Below are 18,235 nucleotides of genomic sequence, written 5' to 3'. Positions count from 1 at the left end.
CAGCCATCCAAACAAATGAGACACAGACTGAGGCTGAACAAACATCTCCTGACAATGTCATCACAGGATAGCCTGCTCCACTCCCAGCTTTTTTAAAAGGAAAAAAAGAGTGGTGAGCTGCATCCTCCAGTGCTAATGCTGAAGAGTGCAATAGCATTGGTAAGCTCTTACTTCTCCCCAGTGGCTTCAGGTACTGCTGACGGATGTTGTAAGATGTGCAAGGCTTTCTGTAAATCACTGAATCCCAGGTTGGAAGAGACCTCAAGGATCATCTGGTCCAACCTTTCTAGGCAAAGCATGACCTAGGCTAGATGGCCCAGCACCCTGTCCAGCTTAATCTTAAATGTCCAACACTGGGGAATCCACCATTTCCCTGGTGAGGTTATTCTAATGGCTGATTGGATTAGGGTCTCTGTGCAGTAACCATTTCCTGGACTGCTCCAGGAGATGAAGCCTCTGCTTACACCATCACCTGAATTTTCATAGGGATCACACAAGACAGCCTCTAGACCAGGGCTCCCATACTGGAGCCATGAACTACTTCCTCATGAAAAAAGAAGACAAATGTGCCAAGCACGTGCTCAGGAGCAGACCTTTACTGAGAGCAGGGTCAGCTCACCTACATCACTGTAGCCCCCAGTTCCAAACTGGTCATCAAAAATCTCCATCTAGACCAAAGCAGTCTTCAGGTTACTCCCCAGAGGTCAAAACAGAAAAGCACAAGTCATTTGGGAAATAGTCTTAAGAAGCTACAAGTATGCAATAAGAGCTGTTTGGATGCTTGGCAGGTCCTCTCACTGCCACAGATGTGTGGGTCCGTACAGCCTCTTATGCTTTCATATTTAGAACCCAAACCGACTTTGCCAACACCCAAATCCTGACCTTGACCACAAGCACCTTTAGAGTGCCCTGTGACCAGGCATGAAAAAACCTTAGCTTCAATACACAATTATGTGCTTCCTGCTATTGCTCATGTTGCTAGTTCTTTTGACTGACTAGACTGAGCTCTTCAAGCTTGTAGCCTCCTATTTACTGTCTGGCATTCAAATAGCTATTACAGAGATATGTGCAGGATTCTGCCAAAACACAGTCAGGTGCCCTTATGCTACAGATTCCTTTTTTGAGAAGCAGCTGACCAGCTATCATCCTATCTGACTTCAGCATCTACAACAGACAACCGGGTAACAGCTTAACTGGCATACAGGGCAGACCAAAATGAAGAAGGAAAAAGTAGTAAAAATATTAATTAAAAAAAAAAAAAGCCACTGGTACCACGAACTGGATGCATGCACCTCGTAAGAGGAGTGTTTCAACAGTAGTTAGCATATTCTTGTGTTTAGGACACGCCTCGTTCTTAGCCCTTGGCTCGTGAAGTTATTCCTTTATAAAGCATTCATTTAAAGTGCTCCTGCTAATGACAGCAGGCCTCTTGAGATAAGAGGATAACAATAAGCATACTGATGTAGAATACCATGAAAGTCCCTGAACAACATACCGCTACTTCCTGATATTTTACATATGGATTGTCTAGAAGTCCAAGAAATCACAATTTATTTCAGTACCCAGCTGTTCTGCAAGAACAGACAAGGGGGAAGCAACAGCACAGTCTTGTACTCCTCAACTAGGATCTCAGTTTCTGTTCTGCAAGAAAAGAAATTCTGGTACATTTTAATGTATGGGGGCATTAAAGAGGAGCTTATTTAGACCATGGACTCCAGCACATGCTGCCATGCCCATATAAAACTGCTGGTGAGAAGACCTGATCCATCTCGAAGCTTCTGAAGACATCAGCTGGTTGTGGGTGCCCATTTACAGTAATCCTAGTTTTCCCAGTTATTCCTATGTGCTACACTGAAGAAAAACAGGTGTAGGAAGTGTTTTGCTTTAATATCAACAGTTCTGTAGAGAAGTTTTTACAGAAGCCCCTCCCATATATAAGAAAAACACACTAACATGCCTGATTGAAAGACAATGGTTTTCCTCTTGGCTTATTTGAAGATAATAAACTTACTTATCTGAAAAATCTGCCACCATAATTCAATTTATGGAGACTGGAGACATACCTCCTCAGAAGTTTTATCTCAGAGTTAGGATTTAGTGATATAATAATGTCACAGGGAAAATCCAGATCGGATTTTTCAGACAGATATTTCAAGCCTAGAAACAGAGCTCCAAACTGAGCTTCAAAGTGTCATCCTTCCTAGTAAATGAAAGAAAGGTTTACAAAGAAAGGAGTTTCTTGCTAAAGGAAAGCATAAAGCAGTGGAGACAAAGTGTAGAACATTCCAAGTGTGCTTGGACCGGTAAAGTGGAAGATCATGAGCTCAACTATGAAAATAGTGCACAAAATACACAAATTTTCATTCTGGTGTGGCTTAGTCCAAACACCAAGAACTTCAGGATTCCTGGTATAGGGATAACAGTGTAACTGAAAAAAGAAGTCTGTAATTTTGTATAAACACCACAAAACTTAATGACAGGGAGAAGTGGAGTATCTCCAAGTTCTGCTTCATATAAAAGTCCAAAACTCCACTGCAACAGGCCAGAGAAGCTCTAGTCTGTGGACAATTTTAAGACAAAACAGGGCAGCCTCTGTCTCTTAAAAACTAATGACTTGATAATTTGTTGACTCTTCCAGAAGAAGAGAACCTGGAGCTCAAGTTCTCCAGTCTAGAATCAGGCTGAGCAGAGAGTCAAGTCTCAGCATCCCATATCAGCAGTGAGCACCTTGACCACCAGGCTACTACCTCATCTGCTGAAGGCTCCTAGTTCAAAGGAGCTCCCACAGAAACATGCAGCTTTCCATTTATCCTCTGAGGGAGAGGAAAAAAAAAACATCCCTAGAAGGTTCTTGCCACACAGTTACACATGATTTGCTCAGGAATGCAAAACTTCACAGGTGACAATATTCCTTGCTAGATTCTGAATCACACTAAGTCACACCTACAAATGCCATACAATAAAGTCCTATAAGACACACATGTCTCTGTTCTACTCAGACACTCCGTTTGTTCTTGTGTCTTTCAGGTAAGACTGCACTGAACTGCCTTTCTATTCTAGGCTCAGTTTCTAATATGGTGAGCTTTGTTTTCCAGTAACAACACATTTCAATGTTCTCCATCTTAAAGGTGAAGTTTTTAAGAAAAGCAGCATCCAGCAACACTTGAGTTGCTGCCACAGTTGAAGACATGAGTGCAGGATGGGTTTATGTAGGTTTACAATGCACTACACATCAAGCACTATCATAGATTCCAAGTGCTTGCTATTAATTCTCTGGAAGTACTGGGACAAGTTTTCTTAAACATTCCTTTTTTATTTCACAGAATCATGGAATGGTTTGTGCTGCGACGGACATTAAAACTCATCCAGTTCCAATCCCCCTGCCATGAGCAGGGACACCTTCCATGACACCAGGCTGCTCTAAGCCCCGTCCAACCTGGCCTTGAACACTGCCAGGGATGAGGCAGCCATAGCTTCTCCAGGCAAATTTGTAGAGCAATTCATAGACCAATGTAAGAGCTGTTAGGCGGCTATTGCTGCGGAGGAGGTTTCAAGACAAACAAGACATCACAGACTTCTCAACCACCTTTTAGAGAAAATTTTCTCAACGAAAAGAAGCATGCAGAGCATCTCACAGTAAGAAGAACTGCGCCTGGACTGCCCCTTGTGTCATAATACATTGAAGGACACTCTGCAAAACAAAGTGTTCTTTCATATTACACAGGGACACATTCAGCTACAGAGAGAGTCAGAAGGTATGTATGTGTGACATTAAGATTATTGCAAACATCCTGATTTAACTTAGCTTTTCTAGTCCTGGCTGTAACAATAAATGTTATTTTAAAACTAGGATGACAACTTTAGGCAGGTTGTAGTCAATGGATTTTGAAAACTGTTTGCTTGTATTAGACACTAAGCCCTTATCTGCAGCGACAGCGCTACAGCTCTGCAGTCCCCACTGGCATTCTGCACCTGTGTACATCAAGAGGAACACAGTGAAATGCTACATGTGTAAGGCAGAAAAGAAAAATTATCAATAATTAGTTTGGGTTACATAAGTTTACCTGGGTTGAAGCAGGTTTTTGTTTCTAAATAGGAGGCTACTGAAAGTACCTCAAAACAATTAACAGTCCTGTAAAAATTAATCTCAAATTCATACATGAAAGAATAAGAAAAATACCCAAACAAACCATTTTTGACTTTCTGCACGAGACGAAATTACTCCTGCCTTTCAGCTAGGTACAAATACAACTGTACTGATTTTCCTGTACGATTTAATGAGATCAATGAAAATACGTAACAGCCAATGCAAAGAGGAACTGATTAGTTGGACCTTTATGTACCTGTTACAAAAGGGGAAGACAATTTCAATGAGAAAGACCCTTTAATCCCTTTTACATGGTACCAACAATGCTCTTTAACCTTATTCTGCAGGTTTGGGATTGTACCTTGCAGGATGTGGTGAATCAAATTAACAATGCTTCTTAAATCAGCAAGAGGCAGATGGTTGCAAGACACCACATGACATCTTTCAAGAGAGAGAAACCACTTGCAGACAATGAAACACTGCCTCTCCATGCCCTTCTTCCAACCTGAAGCTGCAAATATTTTCTGTCTCTATGGAAGCTTGTTCTGTTTTGCATCATCTCCAAGAACACGGAGCCCTGCTTTTTAATACATGAAGAACTTAGAACTGACTTCTGATGAAGCCCAGTGACTTTACAGAGAAGCTAAGCTGACTGTAGGGCAACAAGAAAAAAACCCATACAATATTTCTATCGTAAGAATTTACTGCTTTACCAGCAAACCGACACCTGCAGCACAAGCAGATATGTAACTTCCAGTGTTGTCAGAAGAATAATAAGCAAAATCCCACAGAATGCACAGAATCACTAGCATGACCTTCAGCTCAGCAAACAGTTTAAAGATGCCTGCAGGACATCCTAATCGCCTTTGTTTTCACTAAGGCAATACACACCACCTGTCAGAAGTCAGGCCTGAATATCAATATTTAAGAGGAAATACCCTATAGCTATGGAAAAATCCTGGGTCTCAAAGACAATTATACTATTATTTAAACCATAATTTACATTTTCCACATTAAGCCAGGAATCCACAACCACTGGAGCTTCCTCCGTTTCTGCTTTACACAGCTTGTAGGCATACAGTAACCAGTGGGCATCCACAGAGATGGCTGGAGAGCAGACAGAAAGCTACCACAGCTTTTGTGCGAGCTGTGCGAGTCCATCACAAGAAGAAATTGATGGGCTCAATCCTCCATTGGCACAGAACTAGCTCATGGGTACCTGGATATATGCAAAATGAATCAGGTACTCCGAGTCAATTCGTTTTAGCAATGCTTGCATTATTTCAGAGTTAAAGCACACCCTGGAGACCACAAGAGAAATCACTCTGCCAAAAATGAAAGAAAATAACTTCTCATGTGTCTGTACTACTTCTGTGTAGTTTTTTGGTATGTGTATTTGAGAATGGTACAAAACCATCCATAACATGTTAAATTTAATCATCTGTTTAAGTTGCTTATAGTTGTACTGGTCCCAGTAAATCAGACCACCATTCTCTCAGTGTTCACTGTCACAGATGAGCTACAGCTTGAAGCACTCACATTCGGGTCAGTGGAGACACTTCCAGTGAAATACTTGTTAGAGTAAATCCTAAAATGCACAAGTTACTGCCTCCAACACAGGCACTTCAGAGATTGCCTTGTGCCTCACTCAGTGCACATATTTGCAATCAGTGTAGTTAATCACCTTTGGAAAGCCATTAAGAAAGCACACATCCTCAGTGAAGACTTAATTTGAAATGCCTAAGTACCACAGGTGTACTGAATATTTCTTTTCTCTGGAGCTTAATTGCTAGCCCAAGAGCTGAGATCCCTTCTTTGGTCTCTTCCAGCCATTTTTACTAAAACTGATGCAGAGTAGCTTCCTCTATCATACTCCATGACCTACAGTGGGACACTATCTTAGAAAGCAAAAGACAGTGTCTACCATGCTAACCACAGCATCTAAACCACTTGAGTCTTCTGATAACTCTACTGAAGCATTCCTATATTCATTTAAAAGGAAACAACATTAGATATTACTAAAAAATTGTTCACTATGAGGATGGTGAGGCCCTGGCACAGGTTGTCCAGAGAAGCTGTGGCTGCCCCATCCCTGGCAGTGTTCAAATGCCAGGTTGGACAGGGCTTAGAGTACTGTGGTCTAATGGAAGGTGACCCTGCCTGTGGCAGGGGGCTTGGAAGTGGTTGAGCTTTTAAGGTCCCTTCCAATCCAAACCAGTCTGTGATCTTATGATCATCAAATTTTAGAAAAAACTAACAATGAAGAGTTAAAGTTAAAAAAGAGATTTTTGGATATTAATTTTAAGTTCCTGCAATCTGTTCCAGTCATATTTTCCCCTTTTGCATTCCATATTGCCTATAAACCACCAATTTCAAGAGTTTTTAAATTACTGAGTAGCCTAATAATATTGTTAATTTATATAATTGTATTCCTAAAATATAACAACTGATGAACTTTAATTATGGTATGGAACCTTAAGCAGACATTTTTAGTTCTCCATAGTGACATTTAATGCAAAACCATAGTTCCACTTCAACAGTAGCACCCCACAACATTGTACTTCAGTGCATTAAGCACACCTCTGCCACTGCAAGCTATGGGTTCCCCTGTGCCCTCCAGTGCAAAGCTGTTTTGGAGTTGGAAGGCACCACAGATTGTCAAGTGACCCAGTTCACTCTTACTGAGAAGCTCCCCCAGGGAGAACCATCTGCTCTTGTCCTAATTTATTCCATTAGTCACAGCCCAATACAAATCGCATTAGCTGTAACAGGACAGTATTACTTATAGAACTCACCATATAGCTCATTCAGAAATAATCATGTTATGGTCATCTGCTCTCCAACTCCCCATATAAATGACAACCACTTCAAAATCTCTATTTGCAACTTGGGCGCAAATTCTCCTAGAAGACTCCTACAGACTAGTAATGGTAAAATTCCATGGTCGTGCTGCAGGATTAACAATTAAGACTACAAGTAGTATACACATTACAGAGGTCCATAACATACTACGGTGATGTCTGTACTTGGAGAATATGGAAAAGGGAATAACACCTAGATTTGTTTTATAGCAGACTTGAAAATAAACCCTTTCAACTGAGCTTTGATGCTTGCTGTCAGTTTTTGCACAACAGAGTGCTGTGGAACAGGGAGAAGCAGATATTCCAGGTGCCAGTGCTCCGTTTTCAGCATATGTTTCACATCTTCCTAAAGCACCAAGCTGCCTCACATCAAGTCTGTCTCACCAAGTGTAGAAGTGAAAAAGGTGACAGAAGGATTAAGTGGTCTGTTAACTTCTTCTCTACTTAAGAAATACCTTGATGAGTTATTCAGTACTTTTAAAATTTAGAAGTGTAGTTTTATGGACACTTAGCACCATAAATGCTCTATCTGCATCTTCACCTGCATGACTAGCAGTTGATAACAGCAAACACACCCAGGTCCTTCACAATCCTACTGCACAATTTGGTGCCTGGCTCATGTCTCAAGAGGGGGCAACAGCAGGTCAACTATGAGATGCACAAGCACAGCCCAAATCAAAACTTCCTGTCAGTCTAGTCACTGAATTCACTAAAACAGTGATACACTGAACAAAACAGCAGCCAACAATGCTAGAAAGAAAAAGATCTGCTGACAAGATGGCAGATCTGCACCAAATTGAAGAGATTAAAGTCTTTGGGAAAGTCAGCAGGTACAGAGCAAACTGTCATGTCTACCTCTTCTGCTACCATCACTATTAGCAACGTACTAAGAGTACAAGACTTGGGTGAAAACCTATTACCAAAAGCATGATAACACATTACAGATTCAGCTGCAGCATAAACAGCCGACAGAACTCAAGTTTTACTATAACTGCAGTGATAGAAAGGCAGCACCCTCCAACTACTCTAATACCCATAGAATTAGCATAAAGTGTTCTGCTCTGGTATTTTAGCTCACTGAACTCTGTGCTTCCACAGCAATAGCCTTTCCATGGAGCGAAAGCAAGAAAACAAATCTCTGAAACTAAAGCTAGTCCTGAATTCATTAACTCAGTGTCAAGAGTTACTAATCCTGCAGCAAGCAGAACATGTCACACTCTCCTTACCCACAATGATTTCCATCTCCTATTGGAGCTGAACTTGTGGTTTATTACATGTCAGAAGAAAATCCCTAAGGAACCTCATGTGGAGAAATTTCTGCATTTTGATGGACAGCCTACCGATTTTCTCCGGCTCATCTGGACCTGTTCCAGCAATGCAGCTGCTCTCTAGACCATATGTTGGATCCACCTTCCCAGAGGCTCTTGCTGCTTCCTGTACTTTCTTTACATGAGCTTCAACGAGCTCCAGCGGTACCTCCTCTCTGACACGAGAAAATTCCTCTGGTAAGAGAAAAAAAAACAACAAAAAAGAAATACTGTGAGGGTTTTATGGCAAATTATGATTTTCTCTGATCAATGTGCAGGTACATCTCATGACAGAGGGAATTCTCAAGTATGTAAGTTCCTTCTTTTCACAACAGGTCATTAATTTACTCTCTCAAATGTCACAGGAAGGGGCTTCTTCCCAATTACGTAAAATTGTCTTTTACATGGAAAAAAAAAGGAAAAAAGTGAAAGGAACTATTTCAACAAGTGTGTTTGAGTACACATATAACTACGGCAGATAATTTCACACAAAGAGAAAAGGAAAAAAAAAAGTTTAGCTTTGTTCATCTACCCACAGCTAAACTAATGACAGTGGTCATAGTAACACAACTACTAGGTGGTGCTTGCAAACACTATCAAGAGTCAATAAGCACAAAAGCCATCTTTAGACATTCAGTGGCCTTTAAGAGCTATTCTAGCTGATCTGTAAATTGGCAGTTTCAGTAATAACAGAACACAAAACTGGTTATCAGTAGACCTCTTTTCTACATACGTGTAAACTCATCCAGAACAAACTCTAGAAGAAGTTGATTTTAAAAGTGGACTGAGAGCAAAGTTGTAGAGTAAAGGTAAAAACAATTGCTGGGGCAAATTCATACCTAATGCAGCCTTTGCTGCAGCCGATGCCACCCGGGGATCCACCACTGATGCCAGAAAAGCAACGGTGCTCATCACTGGATTGCCAGACTGGCTGAAGGGGACGGGCTGGTACGCCAGCGGGCCCAGAGACGCGTCGGAGTTCTCCAAATAAGGGTCTTCAATTGGAAGTCTCAGAAAATGGAGAATGCACTCATCTTGGGTACGGCTCCCAACATGCTCCGAGACTTTGTTCCAATCATCTTTGTACATCTCCAGAGCCTGCAAAAGACAACAATCATTGTATATACATTAACTACTCTGGGGAAAAAACCCTTCTTTTTGCAGAAAAATATTTCCAATACTAGTTATTTTGGTGATGGAATAATAAATTGGGATCAGACAACTATTTAAAATTACTTTTTCTGGTAGCAAAATTATTCTTCGTAAGAAGTATGAACATCTGACTGAGACACCGATTAAATTTAAGCTGTGGGGATCATCACATGAGTTTTATGCTGTTATTATATCAAAAAGAATAGTCAGAAGATTTGGGGTTTACTAATATTTGCATAGTTAGTGCTTCCCCATTTTGCTTCAATACGAAAAGCTTTCGAGAGAAGTAAGTTTGCTTATCCTACTAAATCTCACGAATCCTTTCAATTTCCATAACTACTCCCCCTGTTCTTGTGTTCTCTCATTTATGTCTTGGCACACTGAGCTCTCTGGGGCAGGAATGGGGTTTATTTCAATCATGTATACTAGCTATGATGGTGAAGTCCAGTTTTTAGATCCAACAGATGTTATAAAAGAGCATCAAACCAATATTCCAGGAAAAATGAGGAAAGTATATTCTATATCATGAAGCCAGAAGAGATCGGTTCTCCAGCAACTGTTAACAAGTCTTATTTTTGTTATGCATTCAGGTTAATGAGTCATTATTATGTAGATAGGGCACCTGATAAAACAAGAACTTCCCAATTAAATCAAGGATTTTGTAATTCAGCATTTCAGTCATTTTTAAAGTTACTTAAGAACTTCACAAAATACTTCAATAACAGTGAGCTACTCAAGTCCCTGCACTAGTTTTTGAAAAAATAACCTATTAGTATTGTAAAAAACCAAAGTGGTAGCCTAATAGAATATTAAACCTTAAGAAGGGTTTTGGTTTTTTTTCTCCTGAAAACTGTTTAAGTTATGTAAGCACTTGGATAGCATAAAATAAGTGTTTAAGTACCCTGAACTGTTAACTTCTACATTACTGAGATGATTCATGGTCCAGTCACCTAGAAAAAGTAAAAAGCCATTTGGGATCTAGGCCAAATGTGTCAAACTTAAAAACGAGCATGGGATCTGCAATTTACAGGCATAACAGAAATTTTCTGAAAATACTTAATACCAGAGGCCTGAGCAAGGGTGGCAAACACCTCTCTGTTTGAGCTGCAGATCCCATTTTCATTTTTAATATATTTCACTGAGAAGTCATGGTGGTTTTTATTTACCCTGGACTTACCCTACAACAAACAAAGGCAACTGCTTTGCTCACAGCAAGTGAAAGGCATTTTAGCCACAACTGGTGGAAGGAGAACAGAGTTTGAAGTAGGTGTTATCAGACTGCTTGAGAGATCCCTATGGTACACCCTCACTGACTTGCTGGCCATAAGGCAGGCTGCCTTGGACCTTAAGGCACCTGTATGCAGGTATAACGTATTTCAGGAGATACGGACATCCTCCTCCTCCCTATCTAACTACTTATGATAACTGAAATTCCCCAACCAATGTCCATTTAAGCATGAACATTAAGAACAAATGAAGTTAATGGCTTTTCAATACTTGAAATCTTTCTCACAAGGCTGACAACTACCAGAAATTTCAATCTTTGTGGTAAAATGCATGACTCTCCACATGCACAACCTTTCATAGCGTAACGGCAGAATCCAGAGCTGGAATGTATCTGTCAGACATAATGTGGAGAGTACATCCCAATTCATCATTTTGGGAACGAACCAAGGACAGATGATATTGAACAGCCTGGTCCACGCCACAGTAGTCTCTAACTGCCCGTGAACCGTTCTTCTGACTTCTGCCTGATCTTGCTGAAGTGTTTAAAGAAACGAGAAACTGCTTAGTTCACTAGGTCATATTCATGGGGAAATATTTGGTTTGTTCAACTTTAACTTCACTTTCCCTAATTTCATCTCTGTGTTGTAAGGTGTGTGTCACTGCCTACCCATTTTTAATCACACTAGTGTATTAGATCAGCTCTGCTTTTCATGGCCATGCAGGGCTTTCTGCTCATTCTCCTTCACTGCTTGTTATTTTTCTGCTAGACAGCCTAGCTCCCACAATAGTTGTCCTTAATATAAATAGCTGAAAATACACTTAACTATGGAAGAATAGCACTCTGTGGAGATACAGACAAGCAGTGAGGCAGGGAAGATGAATCTGGAAGGAAAACAGTATTTCCTCCCCCAATTTTTTCAGTCAACAGGCAGAAGGAGAGTAATTATTTTAGATAAGATTTATTTTTCAGAACATCACTGCATATATAGTTGCCTAAATCTACCCTGAGGATTTAATTGGACTGAGCTGGCTTGTTACAGCTGAATTACTTATGCTTGAACTGACATACTCTTTACTGATTTATTCATAGGTTAAATCTACAAAGAACGAAGAAAAAAAAGCACCATTATTAATTTAAGCACATTAAATAAAGTTGTACTCTCAAGACTGGTTTTTTTTGTTTGGGTTTGGTGTTTTTTTAAGGTATCTGGATTATTTCATTAGGCTTCATTTGCTATGTATGATCATAAGCTATAAAAGAATTTTAAATAATGCTACTAGTAAGCAAAGCAGCCAACATATCAAAACATTAGCTTTGCTTCTCCATACAAGAATGCCATGAAAGACAATTTAGCTTTTTGTTACAAACTCTTACAAACAAACTTTTTTCCACATGGCAATAGAAAAGTATGAGCTAAACAGGGCATACCAAGCTAACATAAAAAACCCCACCAAAACGCTATTTTGGCTGTTTGACGAACACATTTCTGTGAGCTGTGAAGGCGGAAACAAAGACTGCTGTGCTGAGGCACTTTGGCTAGCTCAGAGAAGAAGCTACTCAACACAAGTTCAACACTGTCAAGCACCATCAAGATCCATTGTCCATGCTTTTCCTCATAAAATTAACTTTTCAATAGGTTTACTGACACGTGTAAAGACAAAAAAAGCCAGCACAATCACGCAACTGCACTCAGTTTTAAGCTCTCTCTTCACATAAAAACAAACGAGCAAAAATAACCCCAAAACTGTAATTCTTAGACCAGAACTCTGAATTACATAAAAGGATAAAAATCAACCACCCACAGTCTACATCAAGAAAATGTCTCTTTAGAAGAAAGCTAGGTAATAATAATTTATTTACAGGAAATTGCAGCACATTAATTATTTCAGGCCAGAGATGATTCTTCTGATGAAGCACTATGAAAAACAATGCTGCCCTGATGTCAGTATGGAAGACTGAACAAACTTCTGTAGCGCACATCTGGGACTCCAAGAGACCTGACAATTACCATGTGGCTCAAAGGCATCAGATTAAGGAATGTAGGGATGAAAACCCGATCAAGTGTGCTAGCAATTGTCTGAGCTCATTTTTACAGTATCTCACATAAGTCATCTCATGTGTATTTTTCGTAGACTTCCCCAAAAAAGCTGATAGACTACATCAAGTGCAGCTCTGTGGCAAAAAGAATGAGTAGATGTATGGGACTAAAGAACTACCAAATAAAGAGCTTCCCTTCTTTGTGGCAGAAGACAGGAAACAGCCTCAACTGTTTCTTAACTATTTAAACTTTAAAAGTTATTTCTTTCCCTCTCTTGCGTGCTGTGGCATAGCCATGAACCTACAAAGATTATCAGAATTTCAAAGTATTTATCTTAGTGGCAGGTAAACCATTACCTGAAGGGCATTCATGCTGTTAGTAACTTCTGTTTAATGAAAAGACCTCTCTGCACTGCAAGATCTGTTCCTGAGTTTATGCAAATGTTCTTAAATACTTAATGTCTTCCTTGTAGGTACAAGTTAGAATTTAAACCTTAAAGTACACGAAGCCCCTCTATTACAAAGATGCTACTGCCAACCCTTTTTGGTAATAACATTCCTGTAACTGTGATAGTCAAAGAGATGATTTTGAGGGAAAGCTATAACCTTTTACCAGTTTAAAAACATAACCACAATGAGACAGGCAGCATTGCCCTTTACATACAGATACTCAACCGCTTTGTTCCTCCAGCTACATCAGTTGAGTCCCAAGAGATTGCTTCCCACTATAAACTCTCCAGCCCTATTCAATTTTCTATAAAAGCATGAAGCTGTCATCTAACTCCACCTCAAAAAAATGACTAATCTATATGTAGGTTTTTAAAGTGTGTAATGATATTCTGCATGTTTTGGTTTCCTAGACTTTGGTTTTGCCCTCATGTACTTACTTCTAGTAGCAGCAATGTCTCTTGCTCGGTCCATTCTCTTCCAGCACTTGCACCTTTACTCTATAAGACAGAAGGGGGGGGGGGGGGGGGGAAGAAGTGAAATACAGGTCTTTAATGCACAGAACTTTTAAGAAATCATTAAGGAGGAATAATCTGTTATTTAATTCAGTCAAACATGGATTTCACAGCCTTCCTACTACAGCTAACCATGTTATCTTGTACAGTGGTTCAATTCACATGATGTACCTATGTAGCTACAGCACGCAGGTGAGTACATTTCTGCACTCTGTGGAGGCTGGGGTCCACAGACCCCACCTTCCCAATACATCTAGGAGAACTGGCAACTCCTCTTTTATTCCGAGCTAAAGCAAAGTGATCTGGTATCCTTTTCTCCTGGCTATCTTTGCTTGCATAAACAGCAAAGAGGATTTTCCTAAATAATAAAGCCCCTTAGGAGCAGTGATGGCATTCTGGTCAGCTTGACTTTGGCCAGGAAAATTACGCAAAGAACAGAGCAGTTTACACAAAGCATCCTTCAGCTCAAAGGACAGCAGCAGATAGACACAACAGAGTATCTAACCTCCTCCGAAGCTGCCATAGAGCTGAAGGATGCTGCTGTCCCATGAGGAGATGGTATTACTTGATTCAGGCACAACTGGGATTCTACCAGATTAAAGGGCACCTTTCCCAGCGGAATAAGGTTTACGTCAGAGTCGCTTTAGCCCACATCAACTTCCAACGCACACATATTTGACTGTGTAAGGTAAATGCTGGTCCCAAAAGCTGTTCATTTATCTGAAAGTTCATCAGTAATTTGGAAAAAAAAAAAATCTTTACAAGTGAGATGAGCTATGTGAAAAGACAGTAATTACAACAAGATACTCTGTATATTCAGCAATCACTGGCTCCAAGGGTTGCTGTTTCCAAATCTATACCTTATGAGATTTCCTGAAAGTTACCAAACTCTTTGTGAAAACTTCCCCTTCTGTGATTCCAGACACCCTGATCCATTCCATGTCAAATAAGAACAAAAGCACCTTCTCAGCTGCTTACAAAAGACCATTATCTAGATTGGATGTCTCTGTGCAGGACCACAGCAAAAGGAGTATTTAGGAGAGGTAAATCTATCCTATCTCAAGATCCATTTCACAAACAATTTACTAACCCAAACAGAACATTAATCAAACTGAATCATCCAGCAGCTGATCAGCTCTCAAACAGGCTTGTATGAAGAGCCAAAAAAGCAACTGCCAGACACAAAACAAAAAGGGAAATCAACTTCTGCAAACAAGTCTGCTGCAGTTCATTGATACAGAAGTTTGTAAATAGAACCAGAGTCTAGAACCAGCAGAAGATTTACAAATTTTTAAATCAATATTTATACCTCCATAAACTAAGCAAAAAAGTCAATCCATAAATGTAATGATGGAACCTGGATTTATAAAAAATGCTTATCTCTAAAACTACTGTGTGCTGGTTTTGTTTGTTTTTTTTGTGGATTTTTTTCCTTTTTTTTTTAAATAGCTCTCTCAGGTGATAAATAAAGTAGAAATAGTATAAATGACAGTGTACAAAGTAATCTTGTGGGTTTCAATAATACTCTCTCAGGAAAATGAGCCAATTACACAGAATTAGCCTCTTGATTAGTGCTTCTCTTAGACTCACACCTAAGAGTGTGTGAGCCCAAGAGAAGCACTGATCAGCAGAACTTTACAGACTACCAAATGGAAGGTGACACTGAAGCAGTAACATGGTATTCCTGCAATACCTCCAAGCACTATCAGGTATCAAACACAGGTATCCAGTAGCAGGAGGTAGGCAAGAGGTTATAGAATTACCAAGGTCACTCAATGGTATCTCAAAACTTTATCTAATACAATACATTGCAGCGACAGTGCTAAAATACCCCCTTGTAGTGATTTTGTGACACCTTTGGTAATCAAGCAATTGTCTAGTTCAACCAGTCTGGAAAACCCTTCTCAGACATGGAAAACAGGATAAAGACCCTGATGGAAAAGTCTGTTTCTGTACTGAATCGATGGACAGTTAGAAGATGAACCATTTAGGTAAAATATGAAGTAACATAACAAGAGTTCAGCATCTGAAGACTGATAGTATTAACCAGTTTGGGGTGGGTACATGTCTTTCTTTCTATAACATCAGATACCCAACACAATCACATATCTTAGTGTCCTACACTGAGATGGAAACAAAATCTAAAACAGGAATCTGTGAGTAACGTAAGTCATCTCAATGTCATCTAGTAGAGGACACTTGAGGAAGAAATCTTAATAGCAGGAGACAGGGAAAAAAATCCCAACATACTTGCCTTTGCTAAAGTCTTTTTTGAGTATATGTCTGTGCGAAGCCCAAAGTTCTGCAGATCAGTTGGTTTCTCCTTGTTTTTCTCTGGAAAACTCAACATCTGCTGAGCAGCTGGAACCTGTGAATAAACATTAGAAAGATGAAGGGGCAAGAATCAAAAGTTATTCAAGGTTTTCAGACAAGTGTTAAACAGAAGATGGACTGAACAAAGCAGTCAAACATAAATCTACAGAGATGACTTTACATAGATAGCATCACTTGCATACAATGCTAGCAGAGCTTAGAGACTCAAAGTACCTGAAACTCTTAACCTAGCTGGACAAAAGAGAAAAAAAAAAAAAAGGAACATGTCACCAAATCATGCCCAAGTTATTCTGACAAGATGTTAAATGACACTGGCTAGAACATTAGTGCAACCTGTGGGGCTCACCTGCGGAGTGCGGATATGGAGAGGCATGAGTCCAGAGGGTGTATCAGCTAGCACGTTGAAGTGAGGAGTAGGAGGAGGGCCCATTGCCATGGGACGGCTTTCTGGATCCACTTGGTAGTTAATGAGACCCCACTGCTCCAGAAAAGCATGTACTCTATGAAACAATGTGACAAATTAAGATTTTAAGAACTGAAGCCTTGGATTTGCTTGACGCCCCAGAAAGGAGACAGCAAATGGGGGAGTTTATGTTTATGGATCAAACACAGATCCAGAATCTTCTAGAGTCCTTCACTAATCAGAAATAGCAATATAAACCACACAGCATAAGCTCTGTGCAGACTTGACTGCATTTCAGCATGTTGCATAAATCAAAACATGATATTTTTGGTTACAGATAACAGAAAATTAATTAAGTATAGACAAAGAAAGCTAGGGCTGCATGCACAGAACCATCTGCAGACAATGTACAGATTGTATGGGCTGCACAACCATTGACCCGTTTCCCTTGTTTGTCCTTAACTGTTCGTCACTGAACTGACGTTTAGGAAGCTACAGGTTTCTACAGCTCTGCTGCAACTGACAGCTTAAAACTGACAAAACTGAGTTGCAAGAACTGAATTTCTGAAAAAAATCCACATATTTACTGAACAGCAGAACCTAACTCATCACAAATTAAGATCCAAATATCTGCAGGCACGTTTTAGCAAGCAGACAATATTATAAATAAAAAGATTAGTATAAAATAGTCACCTGGTTGCCATAAAAGCAGGGAAACTGCTAATCAACAGTATGATGGCTATTGCCCACACTTATGCTGTCATACTGGCACTCTTTCATTTTTAATGCAGCTCCTACTTCTTTTTATTAAAGCAAAGACAGTGACTGAAAGAGCCATGGCTTTTACCTCATGACAGCACACACATCTCCAGTCAGATTCCTTCTGCAGGCAGTGCTGGTCAAGTACTCTTGAGGGTTTAAGCGATAAGTGTCAATCATGAAGTTGCGGTAAGCCAGGTATCTGGAAGACAATTGGTAAATAGTTCATGTACACTGAAGTCTAGAAGTTTAGGATATGTGTTTTAGGATTTGCCTTCTCCAAACACCTTTCTTACTGACAAGCAAACACCAACAGATAATTTTTATTAATGAAATTTAAGAATCAATAGCAAAAGCAAAAGGTAAGTAGAATTTATTTTTATATACGAATATGACCCATCTCTTCCAGACTGTTTCATTCTGGATTTTATCAGTGCTTGGATTAGCAGTACACTGAGCACACTTAAATTGCAAGTGACACAAGTAGCAGCTGTAGCTTGGTCACTAACCAAATACTTGTGCAACAGACCACTAGCTGTAGAAAAAAAAAAAGGGGGTCTGATCTTCACATGGAAACAGACTAAATAATCCTTGTCAATCCCCGTCAAGAGCCTGGGAGGAAAAAGAGCTGAGCATAAAACCAGAAGTAGTACACCAAACAGAATGCTACTCTTTCTATATGTGGAGTTTTTAAGCCATGAAAAGATCAGTATGGAAAAGTTACAGAATAGCAAATTGGAGAAGACAAGATCTATGAAAAGCAGGAGGCAAGAATCCAGGAACCAGCACTGCACTCCCCACCCAGAGGTGGAACAGTTGAAGCAGAAATGACCTTCATGAGATTACCGTATTTCAGAACACAGGCAAACATGTATTGGGGTTCAGCACATTTCCAGCACTGCAGACATTGCTTCGCAGGCTTTTTCAGTAAATTTCTGGAATTTACCCCAATGCAAGCTGTTCAGAACAAAATAAACTTCCGTAAAATTGCCAGACCTGTTCTTCTGATGAAACAAAACCAACCTGCCAAATACAAGCAAGTATCCTATGCAAAGATGGGTTCAAAACAGCCTATTATAAGCAGATTTCTGCCTTTGGAAAATTC

General features: G+C 39.9%; 1 protein-coding gene across 3 annotated transcripts in view; it reads right to left on the bottom strand.

Moving 5' to 3' along the window:
• Window positions 1-18,235, bottom strand: part of SMARCC1 (SWI/SNF related, matrix associated, actin dependent regulator of chromatin subfamily c member 1) — a 94,118-nt gene that overhangs the window by 32,607 nt on the left and 43,276 nt on the right. For all 3 annotated transcript variants that reach the window (XM_057402833.1, XM_057402831.1, XM_057402832.1), the window contains 6 exons: window positions 17,219-17,332; window positions 16,315-16,468; window positions 15,889-16,002; window positions 13,560-13,619; window positions 9,095-9,353; window positions 8,289-8,450 (listed from right to left, as the gene is read on the bottom strand). In XM_057402833.1, coding sequence (XP_057258816.1) covers window positions 8,289-8,450; window positions 9,095-9,353; window positions 13,560-13,619; window positions 15,889-16,002; window positions 16,315-16,468; window positions 17,219-17,332 — 863 coding nt within the window. The remainder of the gene's footprint in view (window positions 1-8,288; window positions 8,451-9,094; window positions 9,354-13,559; window positions 13,620-15,888; window positions 16,003-16,314; window positions 16,469-17,218; window positions 17,333-18,235) is intronic.

Source organism: Pezoporus wallicus, unplaced genomic scaffold (genome assembly GCF_028554395.1).
Source record: "Pezoporus wallicus isolate ANWC-B61680 ecotype Strahan unplaced genomic scaffold, APGP_CSIRO_Pwel_v1 contig_8057, whole genome shotgun sequence".
Classification (NCBI taxonomy): domain Eukaryota; kingdom Metazoa; phylum Chordata; class Aves; order Psittaciformes; family Psittacidae; genus Pezoporus; species Pezoporus wallicus.
Note: the sequence above shows the minus strand (reverse complement) of the source record. Positions and strands in the feature narration are given on the sequence as shown.